This window comes from Patagioenas fasciata, chromosome 28 (genome assembly GCF_037038585.1).
Source record: "Patagioenas fasciata isolate bPatFas1 chromosome 28, bPatFas1.hap1, whole genome shotgun sequence".
NCBI lineage: Eukaryota > Metazoa > Chordata > Aves > Columbiformes > Columbidae > Patagioenas > Patagioenas fasciata.
This window is the reverse complement of record NC_092547.1, coordinates 2,630,274-2,652,377: the sequence shown is the minus strand read 5'-3', so window position 1 is coordinate 2,652,377 and position 22,104 is coordinate 2,630,274. Positions and strand designations below refer to the sequence as shown.

The window sequence follows — 22,104 nt, the reverse complement described above, 5'->3', positions numbered from 1 at the left end:
TCATAGCTGAAGGATCGGTTCAAATTTTAGAATTGCGAGCGGTGACAGCAGCATTGCAAAAATGGCATAACTCTCCAGTTAATCTGGTAACAGATTCTCTTTATGTTGTGGGAATTGTACAAAGAATACATAGAGCGCTTTTGCAGCGAGTTTCCAATTCCTTGTTGTTTGAAGCATTGTTAGATTTGTGGAACGTATTAGATTATAGGACAGCACCAGTATTTATCATGCATATAAAAAGCCATACTAACATACCAGGTGGTCTAGTAGAGGGAAACAGCACCATAGACAAACTTGTGGCAGTAGCAGATATATCCCCTTTTGAACAAGCCAGACAAGCTCACGAATTCTTTCATCAATCCTCAGCAGCACTCCGAAAGCAGTTTACAATTACAAAGGAACAAGCTCGAGCCATTATCGCAGCTTGTCCTGATTGTGCCCGCATAGTCCCTCTCCAACAAAAGGGAGTAAATCCTCGGGGCTTGCAGCCAGGTCAGTTATGGCAAACTGATATTACTGAATTTGCACCATTTGGCAGACAAAAGTACATTCATGTCTCCATAGATACCTGTTCAGGACTGCTGTGGGCTACAGCCTTGACCTCAGCAAATGCAAAGGCAGTAAAACGTCATTTACTACAAGCCTTTGCTGTCATGGGTGTCCCTACACAAATCAAAACAGATAATGGTCCTGCATACCACTCTGACAGACTTGCAGCCTTCCTCACCCAGTGGAAGGTACAACACCTGTTTGGAATCCCTTATAATTCTACTGGCCAAGCAATTATTGAGCGTGCACACCGTGCATTAAAAATCTCTTGTCTGTTTTGAAAAAACAAGGGGGAATTGGTGTGAGCCGAGAAGAGGTATTGATGAAGGCATTGTATGTGCTGAACTGGCTTAATCCTAAAAGTGAAACTGAAATGGAACCGGTTGTTATGCACCATATCAAAAATGTCAAAGATTTTTCCGAAAATGTGCCTAGGGTTAGTGTGTTTAATCCGACAACACAACAATGGGAAGGTCCTATGTCACTAATAACCTGGGGAAGGGGATATGCTTGTGTTTCTACAGGTAACCACAAAAATTCATAGATCCCAGCAAAGTGGGTGAGACCTTGGCTAGCTAACAGAGAAGAAACCGATTGCAGTGATGACAACCCTTAACCTCAGACATGTTATCGCTTTAAGCAATGAATGTAGCCAATGTTGAGAATACCACTTTGTAAAACAGAGCAGCAATTAATTTTTTGTTATTGGACATGTTCACAGTTATGAAGAGTTTGATTGTATGTGTTGTTTGAACTTAAAAGTTAAAAAGATAGAAGATTTGCAGAACAAGAAAATAACAGAAGATACTGGGTTTTTTGGGGTGAATGCCTTGTTTGGTTAAAAGGAATATTGAAAACAGGTTTGTTCTTGTTAATTGTAATTGTATTAGCCTTAATGTTCTTACCCTGTATTTCACACTGTATTTAAAGCATGATATGGCGTATTGTTAATATTAAATAAAAGAGGGGGAGATGTAGTGGCAGAGCCCCCCCCGCCCCAGGGGGATGGGGTTGTCGCCAGCCTGGCTGAGAGGTGAAGCCAGAGACAAAAGAGACTAAAGGAGCACCATTAAAGGTAATAATGAGTGAGCAATCGCCGGACACATGCGTGCAGAGCGCGTGGACAGCACATGCAGCCTATCATGTTATTGTATAACACGAGTTACAACCAATCACGTTGTTGTAAGGCGCGTGGACAGGGCAGCTTTGCTATAAAGCCAGCCCGGTCCGACAATAAAGCGAACTCTGTGAACATCATATTGGTGTGTCAGGTTCCGTGGCTCGCATGGATAAAGCAACACCTGGGCAGTGCCAGGCGGTGTGAGCAGGACAGAGCTGAGCACACAGCGGGTGGGACGGGGTCTGTGACACGGACAGGGAGCAGACCCAGGGACAGAGACACAGCTGCAGGAGCACAGACATGGGCAGGAAGAGTTAACTGCTACCAGAAATGCTGGGGATGGGATTTAGGAACCTCTCTCACATCCCCTGCAGTGCAGACACATTTCCCAGTGCAACCCCTGATCTCCTCTCCTCTCCATCAGAGCCTCTGCCCCGAAGCCATGGGGTCCAGGTCCTGAGTCTCCACCTCAGCAGCTGGACCTCCAGGGGAAGGGTTCCTGGAACGTGAAACACAAAAAAGGTGCTAAAAGTACTTGCTCTACAGTGTCATTTCATGTGTGGCAGCAGCACAGTCGGGTAAGGAGAAGGTTCCACAGCATGCCCGTCTGCCTTTCTGTCCTTGCTTTATTTCTCAGAAGCACTGCAGTGTCCTTCCCTGTTTCTCCACCTGTTCCTGGAGCTCTTGCTCTCTGGGGTTGGGGTGGGACATGCAGCTGAAATATTCCCATGGTATGCATGGTCTTAGGAGCAAAGCACCGTGACTCAGCCTAAGTAGATCTGCCGCTTATTCTTTTGTACTGCCAGCAGATTGTGGAAGTAGAGTATAAAACCCATCCTTATGGAGAGATCTGTGCATTTTAGGCTTACTCTAAGTAAGCGGGACCGGCGGGCAAGGACTGAACCGGACCGGACCGCACCGGACCAGCAGGCAAGGACTGAACTGAACCGGACTGCACCGGACTGGCGGGAAAGGCCTGAACTGAACCGAACCGAACCGAACCGGACCGGACCGCTGCGCGACAGTGTACGCGACTCTACGAGTCGAGCTTTTCGACCCTCGCGATCCGTGCACACGCTCGGCGAGTCCGTGTCTGGAGTTTCGGGGCTCGCGCGTGGCGTGGGGATGCGGGTTTCGTGGCGGTGTTTTTTTTTTTTTTTTGGTGGGGGTTTATTTCGGCAGGGGCGGCGGGGTCGTGGTGGTGTCGTCGTGCCCCCCACCCGCACCTGCCGCCGCCGTATAATTTCACTTCGTGTTCCGGCTCAGACTGCACGGCGAGCACAAACACCCCCCCTCCCCGCCCGCACCCCAAAGCGCGGTCTCTCCCGCCCTCGCCTTGCCCCCCGCCCCCTCCGGCCCACCCGCGGGAAGGGCCGGAGGGGGTCGGCAACTGCGCGCGCCGCGCATGCGCGCTCTCCCCGCCGCCCGGCAACCGGCCCCCTGCCCCCCGCCAGGTGCCCAACGGTCAGTCGCTCGGAGTCAAGCCCGTCGGGCGGGCGGTCGCGGGGAGGCCAGCGCGGGAGCGTCTTGCCGATCGGCCGAGGAACCCCGCGCGCGGGTAGGCAGGGAGGCAGGCGGGCCGGGACGGGGGGACGGGGACGGGGACGCGGTGTCTCTATGCCTCCCCGGGGGGAGGCAAAGCCGCTGGCGGGGTCGGTTTCTTCTTCAGCCCGCGGCCGGGGCGGGCAGCGGGCCGAGGGACCGAGCGAGCGAGCCACCGAGGAAGAAGCGCGGGAGGCGGCAGCACGGGCAGGTGAGGGGGTTAGGCCTCCGACAGCGGGGCTGAGAAACCGCGGGACGCCCGCGTGCCCCCGTCCACCCCCCCCGTCCACCCCCCCCCGCCGTCCACCCTCGTCCACCCCGGGCACGGAGCCGGTAGGGACGCCCCGGCTTCCCGGGGGGGAGGCGAACTCGCTGGCGGGGGGTGGGGAGGACTTGGACTACTGAATGTATTAACTGAACAAAGCGCGGGGTCGTACGTGGCACAAACAGTAAACCCAGAAATGCACATACTATCATGAAGCCTATTTTCTTCCACCAGGCTCCCCCAAATAAGTTACCCCACCAATGGCTAGTAAGTACAGAATTCCACTTCTGTACTGGTACATGTGCAACGCGTTTTATCTCCTCTGCTATTTTCATTATGGCTTCCCCATCGTTATCTCTTTCCAAACAACACTCCGAAGTATTCAGTTTCCCACAGACGCCCCCCTCTCTTCAGCTAAAAGCCAATCTCACGCTCCCTGATTTTGGTACACTGCAGCTCTGGTCTGAGACAATTGTCTCGCTATGAGATTCGGTGCCTCAGCCGTCTGGTTGCTTATTATTTCAACCACTGCTTGCAACCGAATAATTTGGTTTAGCATATATATAGGGGTACGGGATCCCCAGTTTCCACCCCCCGCAGTGAATCACTCCCTGACAGCCGGGCAGGATGGGGGTCTCGGGCCCGGTCCCACTGCCCTGGGCGCTGAGCAGGCAGCAGCTGCAATAAATGGTGATGGGCAACCAAGCACTGGTGTGGTCTGAGTGGGGTTCCATGGGGCAGGATGGGAGAAAGCCCCACTGTGTTTGCTTTTTCAGGAGAAAAATAAGTGCTAAAAAGCCACTTTGGGGGTGCCCAGGTGGATCCAGTGGTATCCAGACCCCCCCCAGAGGGAGCATCCCCCAGCACCCCCAAGTCCTTCGCAGGGCTGCTCTCAGGCCCTCCATCCCCAGCTTGTGTTGATACCCGTGGTTGCCCGGGGCAGCTGCGTCTCCCAGGCGAGCTGGGTCCCGCCCCGGCCCGCCCCCGGCTCCTCGCAGTGTCCCTTCCCCCGGGCAACGCGGCTCTTCCCCGCCAACACCCGCCGGTGCCGGCCGGATGGAGCAGGCGGTGGAGCCGGTGCCCGGCGCCGAGCGGCTGTGCCGGTGCGCGGCGCGGGGGCTGGGGGTGCCGCCGGAGCGCTGGGAGCGCTGGGCAGGCGGGGAGGCGGCGGGGCCGCTGCTGCGGAGCTTCCTGGCGGGGCCGGCGGGGCCGGCGCCGCTGCTCTGGCGGGGCCCGGCCGGGGAGCTGGAGCTGGGGCCGCCCCCGCCGCCGCCCGCCGCAAGGGGCTGTTCTTCCTGCGGGCCCCCGGCGCCGGCTCCGGGGAGCTGCTCTGCGGGGACCTGCCCGCCGATGCCCTGCGGCACTTTGCCGCCCTCGTGGAGGAGGTGAGGATGAGGGGCCACGGGGGCAGGCTCAACATGAGGAGAAATTTGTTTGCTGGGAGGTGCCAGAGCCTGGCCCAGGCTGCCCAGGGCGGGTGTGGAGTCTCCTTCTCTGAGACATTGAAACTCGCCTGGACCCACCTGTGTGATCTGCTCTGTGACCCTGCGTGAGCAGGGCTTGGACTGGGGGATCTGCAGAGATCCCTTCAACCTAACCAGGCTGGGATCCTGTGAGGCCTGGGCAGCCCCGGAGGTGCAGAGGGAGCCCTGGCACCCATGAGTACCGGGTGCCCCTCGCACATGGCAGCGGGGAAGGTGTCCCCTCCTACAGACAGGCTCCTTGGCCTCCCTCCCTTCTCTGCTGATGCACTTGTACCCTTAACTCTGCCCTTTGCAGTACCATGGACGGCTTTAGAACTCATATAAACCACCTGAATGCTGATCCACATCAGCTCTGTCTATCAGTGGGGTCCTTGTGGGACTGATGTACCCACAGGTGCTGGAGGGGACATCTGCAGGTCACCTACTCCAAACCCCTGCTCAAGCAGGGCCATCCAGAGCCAGTTGCCCAGGGCCATGTCCAGGTAGCTCTTCATTATCTCTAAGGATGGAGACTTCACAACCTCTTTGAGCAACCTGGGCCAGTGCTCGATTACTCTCATAGTGAAAAAGTGTTTTGTGATGTTCAGGAGCCTCCTGTAGCTCAGTGTCGGGTTATCTCAGGTGGGCTGATGTTTTCTTAAAGAGATCGTCAAGAGGTTCGAGTGCTTTTGCTTTGCTGTGTTATTAGCCTGAACTAGACAATGTTGTTTCGGTTTATTCCTGATGGCTCCTCACCTGGAGAAGTCTCAGGAATGAGGCTGTAATGGGAAAGCAGAGGAGCTGCTGGATTTGAGAAGCTCTGATCATGATGTTTGGTATATTAAGATGGTGACTGATAGATTGGATTCCCAAGAGCAGGCTGCCAGACTGGTTATCCTGGTTTTGTGAGAAAACACATTATTTATACGGGGAGCTTTTGTTTTGATGAGCCCCGTGGTCTTGCGAAGTCTGCACAAACAGTGGTTTTGCATCACGGCTGGCCAATAGCATTGCAAGCACCGTCTGCTATGGGTAGATGGTGGGGTAGGAACACTTTGGCAGATCCTGTTAAATCCTGTTTTCTGAATGCCTTTGGGAGCCGGGATTGTGCGTCCCAGCTGCGTGTTTGCAGGCTTTGCTCTCCCCTGTGCAGACATGCAGTATTTCTGCAGGGAGCAGATTGTGCCTGGTTTTCATCCTATTTTCCTCTCAAGCTTCACTTGAAGGCAAAAGCAGCGGTGGTGCTGGGTCAGGCAGATGGGGTGGGTCTGCGTGAAGGTGAAAAAGGTCTTGAATTTCCTGGGGTTGGGGTCGTGTGTTCCTCTGCCCACACTTTGTCTTTATTCAGTGAGGGGTCACAGCTGGTGACCTTGTCCACTTGTTGCTTCACTCCTGCGGTGCCGAAGGGAACACACCTGCTCTGTGGGCTGGGGCTTCATCCTGAGTCCAGTTATCATTTTAACAGTCAGAAAGAAAATGAACGGCTATCATTTGCCTGGTTACAACATCACTGGCATTAGCAGTCCACATGCTTTAAGTAATAGAGACACATCTTGCTAATAACGCAGCTAAAACTGCTGAAGGTGAACTCGTCAGCACCTGCCCGTGTGTTCCCTGGGGTTGTGCTCCCCCTTCCCACGGCTCCCTGGGCACGAAGGTGGCTGGTCGGGTCTTCTTCGGGTCTACAGAGCCAGCCACAGTTCCAAAGAGTCTTCAGCATCCTGGGACAGCACCATGGAGGTGCTGAGCTGCTTTATTCCGTTTCAATTTTATGTCCATTTGCAGCTATTTTTATGCCTTTAGTCACCTCCCCCCCCTCCCCTACCCCCACCCTGAGTCCAGTAACACAAAGGGCTGTTGTTTGTCACTAGGGACAACCTGGCTTTGTTAGGCTGTTGCCACAGGCTGGTCCCAGTGCAGAGCCAGCCAGGATAGGTGACAGACACGGTGTTGCTGTCACAGCTCAAACAAGCCAAAAGCAGCTCAAATCTGGGCAAACCCCGACCAGCCCCACAACCCCATGCTGCCGGGTCAGTAAAAGTGCTGATAAAGGCAAAGCTCCTGTTTGGTGGGCTGCAGCTGGGACCTGGGGGACCCTCACCACCAGTGTATCCCAGGGGGTACCAGCAGACCTTCCCTTGCAGCACACTGAGCTCAGCCCAGCCCTGGCAGGCTCAAAGGGCAGCCTGACGGCTGTGCCCATGGGCAGGGACATGGGGACCAAGCACCGGGGACAGTTGTGAGGGCAAGGGACAGCAGCCCATGGGGCCATCTCCAGTTGCGGGCTTGAAAGGCTGGGAGAGCCTGGGGATGGGGCTGCTCACTTTGCCTACTGGCTTCCACCCTCCTTGGCTGCTTGGATTTGGGGAAAAGGGTGTTCTGCTGTATAAAGTGGGCCTGTAGAGATGCCCATTCATCATCAGCTGCCTCTATTTCACATGGGAACTGCTTGAGACAGCAATGAATATGGGTCTCCAGGCTTGGCCAAGCACAGACCTCAGAGCCTGGTGGCCCGTCCGTCTCCTGCTGCACTTTTTTCTCCATTGGTCTTCCGTGACTCCCGCTGTAGGTGATCGTGCCCATCCTAACGAACAAGAAGAACCATCAGGGCTGGCCACAAGTGGTGTCACAAGACATCGTGCGTCATGTCCACAACCTCAAAAGTACCATTTTCACAGTTGTTGGCCAAGTAGATGGCAAGACCTTGCTGCCTCTCCCAGCTGGCTCAGAGGGAATTGAGGACATTGATCTGGAAAATGAGAAATCGTGAGTACCACCCCAAAATAACAGGTTCTGGAAGGTCCAGAGAAGCAGATGCGTTTGTACATCAAGTTGTCATCGTGTCTGGGCTGCGTGCGTGGCCCTGTGGAACCCCAGGAGATGTGTGGGTGCAGTGGAATGAATCACTCCTCAGACAGGACGTGGTGCGGGTGGGATTTTGTGAGAAGTTACTGCTTCCAAGGCAGTGGGGTGACCTGTCCTCAGCTTCCCAGCCCACTTGGTGGTGTTTCTTGCTGAATTAAGTGAGTTAATGACTGCAGGGATGTAGAATATTTTGAGGGAGAATGGTATGGGGAGAGAGAATCTTGCTGGATGTGTGAGTCTCCAGGTCAGATCCTGAACCTGAATGGATCTGATGTGACAATGACTGGCTGTGCAGAGAGGTGGCGACTGGCTCTTCATTTCCACCATTCACTTTATGAACAGTGTTGTTGCCCACACTGCTGCAGACATTCAGCCATTTTCTCCAGAGTGTAATTCCTATATTAAACCAGTGACAAAATCTTATGGGGTTTGATTGTTTTGTGGTTTTGAAATGTGAAACCCTGTAAAATCCAGCTGCCCACACGGCCATTGGAAGTAGATCCAACTGAGCAATGCACATCAACAAAGTTAATCACGTACTCTGTTTACTACAGCATGGAACGGATAGATAAATCTCTGGTGTATGCCATGGAGTCGGCCATCATAGACTGGAGCCACCAGATCCAGGAGGCACTGAAGAAAGAGTCTTCAGAGCCTCTCCTGCAAGGCAGCAATCCGAACCCGAAGGTGGAGCTGGAGTTCTGGAAGAACAGGTACCCAGAGCAGCCTGGCCAGTGCATGGTGCCCTGTGGTGCTGGTTTTGTGTAGAGGGAGAGTGCTGGTGGTGGAGCTGCTAATTCCATGAGTTGAGAAGAACAGGCCACTTGGGGTTCATGTAGGCTTCAACTAAGGAAAATTGCTCCCACACAGAAAATCATCATGATCTGCAAAGTGCCTGGGAGGTCACTGGGCAGCTGGCTGTGTTTTAACTTAGCCCCACCACAGGGGCTACACCTCAAGGGACTTTTTTCAGAAATGCCCTTTACAGGATCCCAGGCTGGTTGGGCTGAAGGGACCTCTGCAGATCCCCCAGTCCAAGCCCTGCTCACGCAGGGTCACAGAGCAGATCACACAGGTGGGTCCAGGCGGGTTCGAATGTCTCAGAGAAGGAGACTCCACACCCGCTCTGGGCACTCTTTCGTCGCTGTTCACTAGGAGCCATCCACAGGAGTAATTGCTGATGGACACCTGCTGGGGGCTGTCTGGAAATGGTGCATCTCAGCTGGCTGCTGTTCATCTGTCAGGGCCAGAGGGGCTTTAGATGCTCAGGAGCCTGGGAGTGGTATTTCCTCCTGCCCTTTGAAAACCTTTGTGCTGTACTGGTTCAGGGTGACTCGGGGCAAAGCCCTGCTGGCTGGAGAGCTGTTGCTAATGCCTGCAGAAACACGATGGCTTTTTTTCAGCGATGTTCTGTCAGTAGCAGAGCTGCTGTCATGCTGAACTCAGCACTTTCTGTCCTGTAGGGTTTGTCTGTGCCTCATGCAGCTTTCTCCCATTTCCACAGTCCATGTGTAGCTGGAGGAAGCCCTGAATCAGGCCCAGGGGAAACAGATGATGTTGGGGGACAGCTGATGGCCCAGTGTAGGTGGGTAACATGGCCACCAGCATCCTGGTGTGCATCAAGAACAGTGTGGCCAGCAGGCCCAGGGCAATGACTGTCCCACTGTACTCAGCGCTGGGGAAGCCAAACCTCAAATCAGTTTTGGGCCCCTCAGGCCAAGAGAGACCTTGAGGTAGTGGAGTGAGTTGAGAGAAGGGAATAGAGCTGGTGAGGGGCTGGAGCACAAGTGTGATGGGAGCGGCTGAGGGACCTGGGGGGTTCAGCTGGAGAACAGGAGCTGAGGGGAGACCTTCTGATCTCTGAACTGCCTGAAAGGAGCTTGGAGCCAGGGGGGGTCGGGCTCTGCTCCCCAGGAACAAGCGCCAGGATGAGAGGAAACGGCCTCAAGTTGCGCCAGGGGAGGCTGAGGTTGGATATTAGGAAACATTTCTTCCCAGAAGGGGTTGTGAAGCATTGGAACAGGCTGCCCAGGGCAGTGGTGGAGTCACCATTCCTGGAGGGGTTGAACAGTCACAGAGATGACATTCTCAGGGACACGGGGCAGTGCCAGGGGTTAGGTTATGGTTGGACTCGATGATCTTGAGGGTCTCTTCCAACCAACTGATTCTGTGATTCTGTGTCTCGGTTGCTGTAGGTGTGATGACCTGGAATGCATTTACAACCAGCTGACAACGAGGAAGGTCAGGAACATGATGGAGCTGCTGGAGAGAGTTGAGAGCAGCTACATCCCAGCCTTCAAAACCATGCTAATGGATGTTGAGGCAGGTGAGATGCTGGGGCAACTTTACCACAGTGCTGGCTTCTGGCCTTTCTTCATGGCCTGGTGTGACTGATTTCAAGCCAAATCTTTCTAGTTTGTGAATTGAGACTGGGCTGCTTGTGCTTGAGTCTAGGCTTTTGTTTCCAGGCTGGGACAAGCTCCATCGCTGGTCTGTTGAGCCAGACTCTTGCCAAAGTTCAGGGTGAATGGGTTTGGGAATTTATTCTGCTGTAATAAAGTGTTTGCATTACTCTAACAGGACTCACCTCAACTTCCACCAGCTCCTCTGGTGTTATTATGCAGGAATGGGAGTTCAGACTAAGAGGGCAGATCTTGTACCTAAGACTGCTTTGTTAGAGCGCTGCTTCTCAGGCTTTGGCCACTGCAGCCCGAATTTCCTTGCTTTGCTTTGCTTAGGGGAGTTGAGCGCAGCCCAAGGAAATATTGCAAATCCCTGTCTGTAGTGAAAAACAGTGTAGTCCTGCTGGTCTGTCCCTGCAGACCAACACAGCTGGACATCCATGTCCAACCCAGCTGCTCTCTGGCACAATGAAACCATCTAGACTGTGTTAGCTGTGCACGTGCTGGCAGAAAACACTGTTCTTCACCACTTCACGTGCAAACATTGAATCTCTTAAGGATCTGTGTCACACTCTGCATTGTGCAGTTTAAATGGGCTGGAGAAACACCCCTTATATAAGGAGCCAAGGGTTCATTGTTAAACTAATTAATACTTTAAGGGTTTAATCAAAATACAACAAATATTTGGTTTTAATCCGGCTACAGCGATACTAACCCTAATTGGATAATTTGGACTATAATTGTTAATTTCCATTACAGCGCAGTTCAGATTTGTGTGCACCTGCTTTTAAGTCTCTGCCCCTTTCCCTGGCATTGTACTGGTGTGGCTGCTGTTGGTGGATTTGCTGGGAGGGTGATGCTGATAGTGGGAGTCTCTTCTTCCTTGGTCTTGGGCCTTAGGGGTTATTTTTGCATGCATTCAAGCACTTCTGTCACTTCTTGTTGGTCCACAGGTTTAATTGCACAACGATCTGGTTTTATTAATGCTTGCGCTCTGGGGTAATTCTTCAGGGTAAAACCACACAGCTGTACAGAGCTAAGCTAAAGCTTTCGACGAGTCAGACATCAGTTGCTTTACTGTTGACAGGTTTTCTATTACAGTCAGGACTAGTGGGGCCGTCGTCATCTGCCCACTGGACAAGGAGTTGCTTGAGCCAAAACTGAGCTAAAAAGGGCTCAGGCCAAGGCTGTACAGCCTGTCGTGCTGTACAGCAAGGCCATGGCTCACAGCCATGGCAGCACTGTATTTTTGGTGCTGTTGGGCAAATTCCGTGTGACTTTTTAGCAGTTGTGGACTCAGGCTCTCCACGAAGCCCTGTCCCAGCTCCCTGTCCCCTGCCATCACATCAGCTTATTTCTGTTCTGGTTACTGCCGCAGGTGAGTGATGTTCACGAGTGAGTGACCTGCAGCACACAGGTGGCTGAGGGTGCTCAGTGCTTGTCAGGACAGTTTCTTTTCCCAGGCACTTTTCCATGTGGTGAGGCCAGCACCTAGCTGGGAACCCAGCACACCGCAGCTGGGTGGTTCTTACCGCTTCTCACGTCTCTCAACACAGCTTTGACTGAAGCTCAGGACGTTCACCTGCACCTGACACCCCTCAAGCGCCGCTTGGAAGACGTAGAGAGGGTTGAGTTCAGCGAGGTGAAGCCTTTCCTGCTCCCCCTGCTCCACGTGGTGTGTTTGATCTGGGTCACCTCCAAGCACTACAACATGCCCGTGCGGATAGTGGTGCTGCTCCAGGAGATCTGCAACCTTCTCATTGAGCAGGTCTGTGGCTGTGATGCCTGTGTTTGCAGTCCCCTGTGTCCCCTCTCCCCTTCTTCCTATTGTCCTTCCCTGGAAAAGTGATTCTTTAGGCAACATTTAACTTAATAAACAGGTTCAAATGTGTTCAACACAAGAAGTCCTTGTTTTCCATGATGGCAGAAGTGACCTCTCAGGTGTGATTTTGCTCTTCCAGGCCCTGGTGTACCTGTCTCCAGAAGACCTTCTGAAAGGGGACATGGAGGAGAGCCTGGGCAAGGTGCGAATGGTGCTCGGTATCCTGAACATGTTCAAAGAGGCATTTGAGGAGAGAAGGGAAAAACTGCACATGTATTATGAACCAGGCCAAGAAGTGAGGGAGTGGGACGTCAGCTCCACGATGGTGTTTGCGAGGCTGGACACCTTCCTGAAGAGGCTGGAGATGGTGGAGGTGAGACTCTGGTCTTGAAAAACATTGCAAACCGTCAGGAGAACTCTGTAGCCAGGAGATCACTTGCTGGCATCTTTCCTTTCTATAGCTTCACCTGATACCAGGGAATGGGGCCACTCTTTTGCTGTTAGGTCTCCTGTTACAGCGAGTCTAAGACTGTGTTTTACTATGTCCTGCTCAGTGCATATGTAAGCTGGTCAGGTTGATAGGTGTGTTTTTTGCTCTCAGGAGTCCCGTTGGACTCCTTGCTCCTGTTGGGGCAAGAAAAGGAGGATTACTGGAGGTGTGGTTTGCACAGCTGTAAATAAAGCAATGTAATCTCCCAGGTCTCCTGGTGCCATCAGAGACAGATTTAGGTTATGGTTGGACTCAATGATCTTAAGGGTCTCTTGCAACTGAAATGGTTCTATGATTCTATGACACCCTAGAGCTGGGTCCTGCCTGTCTTGGAGAGGCCAGATGGCAGGATCCCCTTGGCTGTGCCACGTGGGCCTGGGGAGGAGCAGGGACACGTTCCTCACCAGGTTGTCCCTTCGCATCCTCATAGTCCATCAAACTGGGGTGCTGTGGCTCAGGGGTGTCCCTGTTTGCCAGATCTGTCACCTGAGGCAGGGACATTGGGGTGTCATCCCTGAGCTCCCAGTGTGGCCAAGGGCTCCTTGAGCCACAGGAGATGTTCTGCAGAGAGCAGGTCTGAGTGTGAATGTGGGAGCTCCCTATGCTCTCCTTACCACATGGCTGTGTCTGGAGACCACAGACATACAGACACCATATGTACCTGTTATACAGACACTGTATATACCTCTTATACAGATACTGTATGTACCTCTTGTACAGACCTTGCATGTACCTGTTATCTCTCACGTGGCTAACCACACACATTCATCTGCTCTCCACACACATCCCAAATGAATTTCTTTGTTGATTGTTGCTGCGTTCTCAGTGTGTAGGGTTGGATGGCCAGTGTACAGGTTGCTGGTGTTTGCAGTTTTACTGCTTTAAATGTGCCATATACTTTTATGTGTTCCTTAATTAACTATGTTGAAAACTGTCATGACTGGTGCCTATTTTAAAAGTATTCATAATGATGGTTTCCAGTAGGGTTTGATGTGAAATAAACCAAATTATGCTGGTCAGTGTAGAGAGGAATATAAATAGACACAGGAATAACTGCAGGTTATCATGAGGACAGTGTTGGTGACAGGTTTACTGGGACCCTGTAAAGGCTCTGGGGCACTGACTGCTGGGATTCCATGGATGCCATGGGCACACTGTGGATATGGGCTGCAGACAAAAGCCAGTGGGGAGGTTTTGAGCTGGGGCACTGTGCGTTTTGACCAGTGTCTGTTTCCTCCTTCCGTGGCTGTCCCACACTCCAGGGACAGTAGAAGCTGCAGTATCTGGAGTCAGAGGGAGAGCCTGCGGAGTGAGCTGTAAAACAAGAATTAAAAGCATAGTGCACACCAGCCTGTTAATGAGGAAAACTGCTGCATCTCTCTCCGTCTCAATTTCCCCTCATCACTTCATTTCAAGCAACCTTGCAAGACAAAGCAAGGGACAACTGGTATTTCCACATTATTTTTTTGCCTTACTAGGTATTTGTTCAAGCGGATGTGCTGGTGTGTCGAAGTGAATATGAATGCATATGTGCATTTGTTTTCGAATTTTCATAAAAGCTGCAGTTACACTGGTGCATGGGTAGCCCATGAGCACGTGAAGAGGGAAGGATCCCTTTCCTTTGGTTCGTTGCACTGTTTCATATTACGTGTCTGTGGTAAAACCTGCTGCCCTGCTCGGGTGGCCCCAGGACAAGTGCAAGCAGAGAGTGGCCACCAGTACATTCCTGTGCACATTTCTCCTGGTCCTCTGAGACAATGGATGTTCAACCAGCCCTTACTTGGCCCTACCTAGGGAGACAGATGAGGTGGGATGGCAGCAGAGCTGCCCAGTGCTGCCACCACCACTGGGGGAGCGGGACATTTTCCCAAGAGGTGACACTGCCAGGCTGCAGAGGATGGGAAGGGAAGGGAAGGACCCGTGTGCCACCTCAGCAGAGAGGGCCAGCGGGGCAGGTGCTGCAACACCCACTTGGACACGTGGAGGTTTGACTGCGCAGGAGCTTTGGACAGTTTGGGTACCTGTAAATATTAGAAATCTGTCCTTGGTTAATACCTATAAAATTGGGATTCTTAGCTATGCTGGATGACACATAAGAGTCTCATATCCTGCTTTGGATCTGTCCTTTAAATACACTTAAAAGCGATTTTACAGTTGTCATGGTATTTCTAGTGGCTGCAGCAGGTCTCACTGGGCAGGGACGTGTTATGAGCAGCCACTGATGCTCAGGACAGGCAGATCAGGCTCCCCCCTTCCCATCCCTGCCACCCAGCCTGAGCACCAGCGCTGTGCTTGGGAAGGTCCCTCAGCAAGTGCAACTCTGTCGTGACAACTGTTGTCATCTTCTTTTGTCAACATCATGACCTGTGTCTCCCTCCGTTGACTTTGAAGGATCTCCTGGCAACTTCCTTGGACTTGATGAAGCTGGAGAAAATTGAATTCAGTGGGATTAAAGGGAAGACCCTGGGCCAGCAGGTCCTGGACATGTATGAGGAATTCCAGGAGGCATACAAGGTGTTTTCAGAGCGAACCTATGACTGTCTTGACCTGACCAACACGGTAGGTGGGACCAGTTTGCGGGAACATCAGGAACATGTGCATGTTTCCAAAGCAGCAGTTTCCTGCTATCTTCTTCCCAGCTCTTTCCTCCTTTCATTATGATCTGATCTGGTACTGGAGGGAACAGGGAGCCGCTGGCCTTTCCTGCAGAGATTTGGGACTTCTTGCACGTCTATATCTAACATATCTTGCTAGATCAGCACCTTAGATCAGTGCAGCTGGGAAACTGGGATTTCCATGAGTTATGCACAAGCTTTTGCTGTACATGGTGCTTGCTGAGGTATAAGAGCTATACCAACACCCACATCTCTTTGCTTTCCTGCTCTTGGTATTTACCATGTTTCCCCAAAAATAAGACCTACCCCAAAAACAAGCTATAGCATGATTTTTCAGGATGCTTGAAATATGAACCCTATTCAAAAAATTAGCCCTAGTTACAGTTCATAAAAAAGTCAATTTAAATAGGGTCCAGGCAGCTATACATGTAAAAAAGTAAGCATCTTTTGCAGCAAAAATTAATATAAGACTCTGTCTTAGTTTTGGAAAAACAAGGTAGTTTGCCTGATGAGGGCCAACTCAGATCATCTCTGGGATGTGTTCGCTCCTGCCTAGATGAACACATGGCATCTGGGGCTCTCAGAATTCAAGGATGCTCTATTTTATTATCAGTAGTGCTTTAATTAAAGGAATATTCCCAGCCCTCTGGGACCTGCCTGGTGTGGGGATGGGTGGCTCGTGCTTTGCTTCCTGCAGCTCCCAGTACATCTCTGCAGGGGGTGGCACGTCCCCAGTGTTTCTTGCTGGAAAGCTGCTTGCTCCATAGCACCCCTCCTTCAGCAGGGCAGGCACAGAGGAGAGGTGACAGTGGCTCTGCAGGAGGTGGCTTGGGTTTGGTGACCCCATGGCCATTTGTGTGACTCTGAGTCATGTTTGTTCTTTCAGTGCTCTAGTTTTGCACCCTCTGCCACTGCTGGAGCCGTTTTTTTTAGCTAAAACATGGCATCTGGATCTGCTGGAGCTCAGCAGTAGCAATAGTAAAAGCTATTTCCTTGCACTTTGTCCTTTGGAAAAGAGACACATGACCTCATTTTTAGTGGTTTTGTCCAAGCTAGAACAGAAGGACTGTCACGGACTGTCAAGTTCAGTCTTTGATTTGGACTCTTTTACGTGTAGGAAAACAAATATAGATGTTACTCTTGAAGTTCAAAGGATTTATTACAATTGAAGCAAGAAAAGCAGTGCAAGAAGATGATGGAAATTACAGAAACCCAGTACTGTTGAGTTTGAAAAGGACCTCTGGAGATCACCCAGTCCACCTTCCCTGCTCAAAGCAGGCTCAGCTAGAGCAGGACTGTGACTGGTCAGGTGAAATATCTCCAAGATTACCTATGTCCAAGTGTGGAGACTCCACAGCCTCTCTGGGCAACCTGTGCGAGTGTTTTGAAACTGCCTCACTCACAACCAGCTCACCATGGAACCACAGGCTTGTTTTGACTTGAAAGTAGGTTGGATTTGGGACTCAGCAGGTGCATCCGTGGGTTTTCTGGATGATGGTGTGGTCTTCAGGCCAAGTGGTGGGGGAGAGGGTGTGGAAATAGTCCATCTTGCCTGTAGGCTGAAGATAGTGCCATGTGGGCTGTGGAAAGCCCTCAGGACCAAAGGGTCCCTCCCAGAGAAAGGGCCAACATCTCAGCCATGGGACAGCACAGAAATGTTCTCAAGCTTCGTGAGGACTTTGCCACGTTGCGATGGCTGAAGATTGGCCAGAGGAGTGGCTTAGTTCACGGTGAATAAGAGAGGGCATCTCTGGATCGAGGAGTTACAGGTACCTTCCTAGTGCCATCTTGCAGCCTCACAGCTTGTGTTTTGCCTTTGTGCAGGACTTTGAGCAGGATGCCTTTGGTTTCCAGCAGAAAGTAGAAGACATGGACCGTCGGCTGGGCACCATTTTCATCCAGGCTTTTGATGACGCCTCCAACTTGGACCACGCCTTCAAGGTTTGTTTATCGCTCCCTTGCTCTTCCCTAAAAGGGAAATCAGGGCACCCGGCTCGGTGAGAATCACGCTGAGGAGACCAGGCAGTGCTGGAGCCACAGGCACATGGGGCTGGTGTTTGCTGGTGGGACAGTGGGACTTGTAGCTTTTGGGCTGCTCTTGGTTTGGGATGCTCAGGCTGGTGGGTCCCTCACAAAGCTTTTGGATGCCAGGAGATATATTTGTGTCTCTCTCTGCAAGTTGGGGGAAATCATGCTTTTTCTAGGATTTCCTGGTGAGAATTGATATTGTTAGTATCAATTTGTTAATATTATTAATACATGGATCTGTTTCAGTTTTGGAAACAGGTTTTCTAGAAACAAAGCTGGTTTATTTATCAATTAATCTATCTTGCAGAAATAATAAATGGTATTTTTTTAAAAAAATCAATATAAGCATTTGTAGAAAAGACTTTAGCAAGTGACAGTGTTTATCTTTGTAAGCTTTTTGAAAAAAATAGAAAATCTTGAAGCATTTGAAGAACAACAGTTGGAATGTGGTCCAACCCCAGAGAAAGTCTGAGAGGCCCCGTAACAAAGGGAGCAAATTTCCTTTTTCCAAAGTGCCCATCGGTGCGGACAGTATTGAAGCCTCTGGGCTGGGGAGGAAGGTCCCAGCTGATCTCTCTGCAGGAGTCGGGGTCGTAAATTTTTCCCCTCTTCTTTTCCTGCGTGTTCACCCCAACAGCTGCTGGACATGTTCGGGAGCCTTTTGGAGCGACCGGTAGTCGCTGCAGGTGCTGCTGGCACATACTCCGTCCTCATCAGCATGTTCAGCAGGGCCCTGGACCACGCCAGGCTGATCTACTCCCGGCACATCCAGGCAGAGCTGAAGCTCGGTAGGTAGAACGTGCTGAGTAAAATGGGTTTTACAGGGAGTTTGATTGAGATTAATTTGGGGGGGAAATGATTTATTTTTCTAAGGAACCCAAAACTTTACAAATTGCAGATGTTTTCAGCCTCTGTAGCTCCTAGTGGCAATGGAAATGCCTGGGAAAGCTCTGTTCTTAGTATTAAAGCAAATAATTGGTTAGGAGTAAAAATACCCTTTTTCAAATGTGTATGCATGATATGTGACTGGGAATGGAGACACATGCTGAGCTTTTCTCCCAGCGAGGCTGTGACAGGAGGTTTCTCTCCACATTTGTGTGCTGCCTCCAGCACCCCATGGGACCTGCAAACCCACTCATGTGCTCCTCAGAATGAATTTATTTTGTTTCCCTTACAATGCTTAAAATGCAAAGTATGCGAGTGGGACTTTGTAACCAAGGGTTTAATCAGCCTTTTCCAAGTTTATTATTCCCCGTGACTGTTGGCACAGGGGGGAATGGGTGGATTTCTATCAGATTATGAGGATTCAAGTGTGTCATTTTGAACAATAACCTATTTACTTGCCTCAGAAAGATCATACTGGAACGAGACAAGTCCTGGACTGGAGAGAATCATGGAGAGAATCATTTGCTGTGAATTTGTGGTTATTGTTCTGTGGCTGTTAGATAAGGCGGACAGAAGTAACTCCTGGTCAGAAATCCCTATGTCAGTGTTTGTGAGGGGCGGGGAATGTGTCCCAGGCAAGGGACACCTCACATCAGCTCAGGTTTGGACATAGTCTGGGCTTCTCGTTCGATCTCAGCTCCTTATTCAAGATCCAGAGGCACTCGCCTTGGTCACAGACCTACATCAGTGTGGCAGATGTTGGATTTAAGGAAGGAAGCTGGGAAATCAGAGCAGTTTTCTGCAAATGAGGTTCTGTTGTTGCATCTTTGGGGTTACAAGTGCAGTGTTCAGTCCAATGCTGTTCCAATGTGCCCTCCCCAGGATCCCCCCCTGTGCACAAGAACATGCCGCCGGTGGCTGGAGCGCTGCGCTGGGCGCAGGAGCTGCGAGCGCGAATCCAGGTGCCGTTTGATCACTTCAGGCACATCCCACATCTGTGCGTGTCTGTTCCAGCTAAGTTGCTTTATGACCACCTTGCTATCTTCTCTGTAATCAATCTGATTTTCTTTCTGTGGTGAACATTATCCCATGGTTATAGCTGAAATAATTCTTAGTCAAAGAGGTGTGAAGTGGTTGCACTGGTGCTTTTCAGCTTCCTTGTGATCATTATTTTTTTTAAGAAACTCATTAACTGGATTTGTTTTGAAGCGATTAAGAGGCACAGTGGGCTATTCAGCTTTCAGACATAGTTCCCGGGTTGCAATTGAAAGAGGTATCAGAACCTTTCCTGCTGCAATCCCACTCAGCATGTTCTCCAGGACCTCCTCAGCTGCAAGTCCTGGTTCTGGCATCATCCAAACTGTGAATAGCAGAGAAGTGCTGGGCTGGACTCAGCTGAGATGGGTCGATGGAGCTGGGTTTGCATGTTGGGGAGCAGACGAGCATTTTGTTGGGCAGAAGAAAACTTTCTCAGCGTTAAACAAAGGAGCCATCTCCCAAGATCAAGGAAAGAAACCAATGCTGGTATATTTATCACCGAAATGCTTGTTATAACGGATGGTGTCAGGGAAGTATGGCCTCATACTCACAGCTGGCACCACCTGAGACAACATTTAAGAGCTCTGTAAGCAAGGCAGTGTTGGACTTATGACAACTGAGGGTGTTCTAGGGACTGCACCTGGTAGCTCACAGGAATGGCTTCACGTGTGCTGGTCAGGATTCTGTGTAAATGGATCCGCTTTTTTAATGTACTTGACCAAAATAACTTGACCGTCACTGTACCATGTTTGTAACCTTCTCTCACTGTATCTTGCCATTAAGTGTCTTTAAGTGCACAGTTATTCTGCAGCAGCAAAGACATTGGTGCAATGAAACAAACTCTTGGGCTGTTCCCAGCACAGAGCCCAAGTTATCATGTCTGATTTGAACCTAAATGGCAAATTTTTGTCCACCATGAAGGACCCAGATCTGCATTTCACACTGATTTTCTGTCCTCTGTTTAGAGTAGTGAATAACATGCTCTGCAACGGTGGTGACATGATGCTGTTGAAAGGGAAAAAGGATTAAAAAGGAGAAACAAAAGTGGTTTTGCTGGGATTTACTTGGATTTGCTCAGAGGACTTGTTTACTTCCAGCAGGTTTCTCAGCACTTGCCCAGCGGTGACTGCTCAGGCGCTCCTTTTTTCCAGCTTTTGGTTAAGTTAATTCAAGTTTTGTCAATATGTCCTCCAAAATCAACAACCATCTTGAGGAAAGCTTGGATATTGTAGATGAAACAGTGGGGAAAAGACAGCATGATAAGAATTCCTCTGGCCTGCTGTTCCCTGGGCTGTACAGCCCTGGCAGCGTGGCCAGGGCTCTGCCTCCCGCGCTCTGGGACACCTTTGCTCTTCGGTTGGAGGGGCATGAATTGGGCACCGCCAAGAGCTTCATCTGCCGGGAGCCACACTCTGCTTCTTTCTGTGCCTCTTTGACCTCAGAAAGTGGTGGCTGGTGAGCAGAGGTTGCCCTGCTCTGTGCAAACACCGGAGCATTGAGTATGTTACGGAGACCAGTGTTCCTCCAGCAGCTCTGGGCCCTTGTTCTTCCCCCAGGACGTGGTTCTCATTTGCCAGTTGCCATGCAAACACCCGCAAAAGGGCGCACTGGGGCTTGGAGAGCTTTTGTGCAGTGAAATGGTTTTGGGCGATATGGTGGGGTTGGAATGTAAGATCCCCAGCCAGGCTCTGCCTGCAAGGTGGTGGGTGGTTTTGGGAAGGGGTAAATAGAGACTGCAGCCTCACAGGGCTGAATGTAACGCTGAGCTTGTCTGTTGTGCCACCAGCTGCTTGGACTCTGCTGAAGGAAGAAGGGTGATAGAGAAGTATGCAGAAATGATCCAGCTGCTCGACAGGTAAGTGGTGGCTCAGGCATGACTGTAACTATATGAAAAAAAGCCAAACCTTATAGAATCATAGAATTGTTTTGGTTGGAAGAGACCCTCATGTCCATCCATTAACACAACCCTGGCACTGCCCCGTGTCCCTGAGAACCTCGTCTCCACGTCTGTCCACCCCTCCAGGGATGGTGACTCCACCACTGCCCTCGCAGCCTGTTCCAATGCCCGACAGCCCTTTGGGGAAGAAGTGTTTCCTAATATCCAGTCTGAACCTCCCCTGGTGCAACTTGAGGCCATTTCCTTCTCCTTCTCTAAACCACCTTTCAGCACATTTGCAAGCCCAGGGCCTGAGAATGTCTCTTTCTAAGCCAGAAGGAATTTTGTGATGAGAGAGGAGGAGGAATCCTTTGCTACACACCACAGTCTTTCTGTGATATCTTGAAATGAGAAGTTTGCATGGGAGGGACAGGGGCTGTGCAGCCCAGCAGAAATGTTGGAACGAGATTCTTTTGGATGTAGGAGATGCTGTGGTAGAAAACCTGAGCTGACCAGAAGTCTCAATCCACTTGTGCCCATTCACAGTGTACTTACCGTGGCTGTAATGTGTGTATTCCACAAGTGGGAGTGGGATTCGTTGCACCTCACTTAATATCTTAATGTTTGATGCTAAAACTGAACTGATTGCTCTGAGCTTTTGAATGTTTGTCCCCAAATTTGAATCCTCTGCTAAGAATGGTACTTGGGGGATCTTTGTTTTCCTGACTTGATGCTGTCACTGGTTTTCAGGTGTTTGTCTTTGAAGCCAAGATCTTTATGGAGGTGGTGTGGGTGGGTTTTAAATATTCCTTGATGTTCTTCAGCCCTCAGAAGTGGACTTGGCTTTTATTTGGTTCTATGTCTTGGTGTGCGGGCTTGGCAGCTACGTGGTGGATGTTTTAATTTGTTTGTTTGTTTTTCGGCAGGTATCAGGAGAAGCTCTATGCAGACTGGTCCCAGACAGTCTCTGAAAAATCACAGTACAACCTTACTCAACCGCTTATCCGGCGAGATCCAGAAACCAAACTGATCACAGTTACTTTTGATCCCCAGGTAAGAACGAGCTTTCCTGTCTGCTGGAGGGCACGTCTCCAAGCTGTGCCCCACCGTGCATGGCAAGTCTGGTGGGATCGCTACTAGATCT

General features: G+C 50.9%; 1 protein-coding gene across 2 annotated transcripts; it reads left to right on the top strand.

Annotated features, from left to right (window-relative positions):
* Positions 1 to 3,009: 3,009 nt before the first annotated feature.
* On the top strand, positions 3,010 to 21,973 carry LOC139825450 (dynein axonemal heavy chain 9-like). 2 transcript variants are annotated; one of them, XM_071799997.1, is made up of 12 exons: positions 3,010 to 3,227; positions 7,509 to 7,705; positions 8,359 to 8,517; positions 10,000 to 10,130; positions 11,763 to 11,974; positions 12,168 to 12,401; positions 14,910 to 15,077; positions 16,958 to 17,074; positions 17,799 to 17,949; positions 18,929 to 19,008; positions 20,871 to 20,939; positions 21,887 to 21,973. In XM_071799997.1, exons 1-11 carry the CDS (start codon positions 3,075 to 3,077, stop codon positions 20,886 to 20,888), a joined length of 1,620 nt encoding a protein of 539 aa, XP_071656098.1. In that variant the 5' UTR covers positions 3,010 to 3,074; the 3' UTR covers positions 20,889 to 20,939; positions 21,887 to 21,973. The 2 variants fall into 2 exon arrangements, with proteins under 2 accessions (XP_071656098.1, XP_071656099.1); XM_071799998.1 differs by lacking the exon at positions 18,929 to 19,008 and having other exon boundaries at positions 3,011 to 3,227.
* Positions 21,974 to 22,104: the final 131 nt, after the last annotated feature.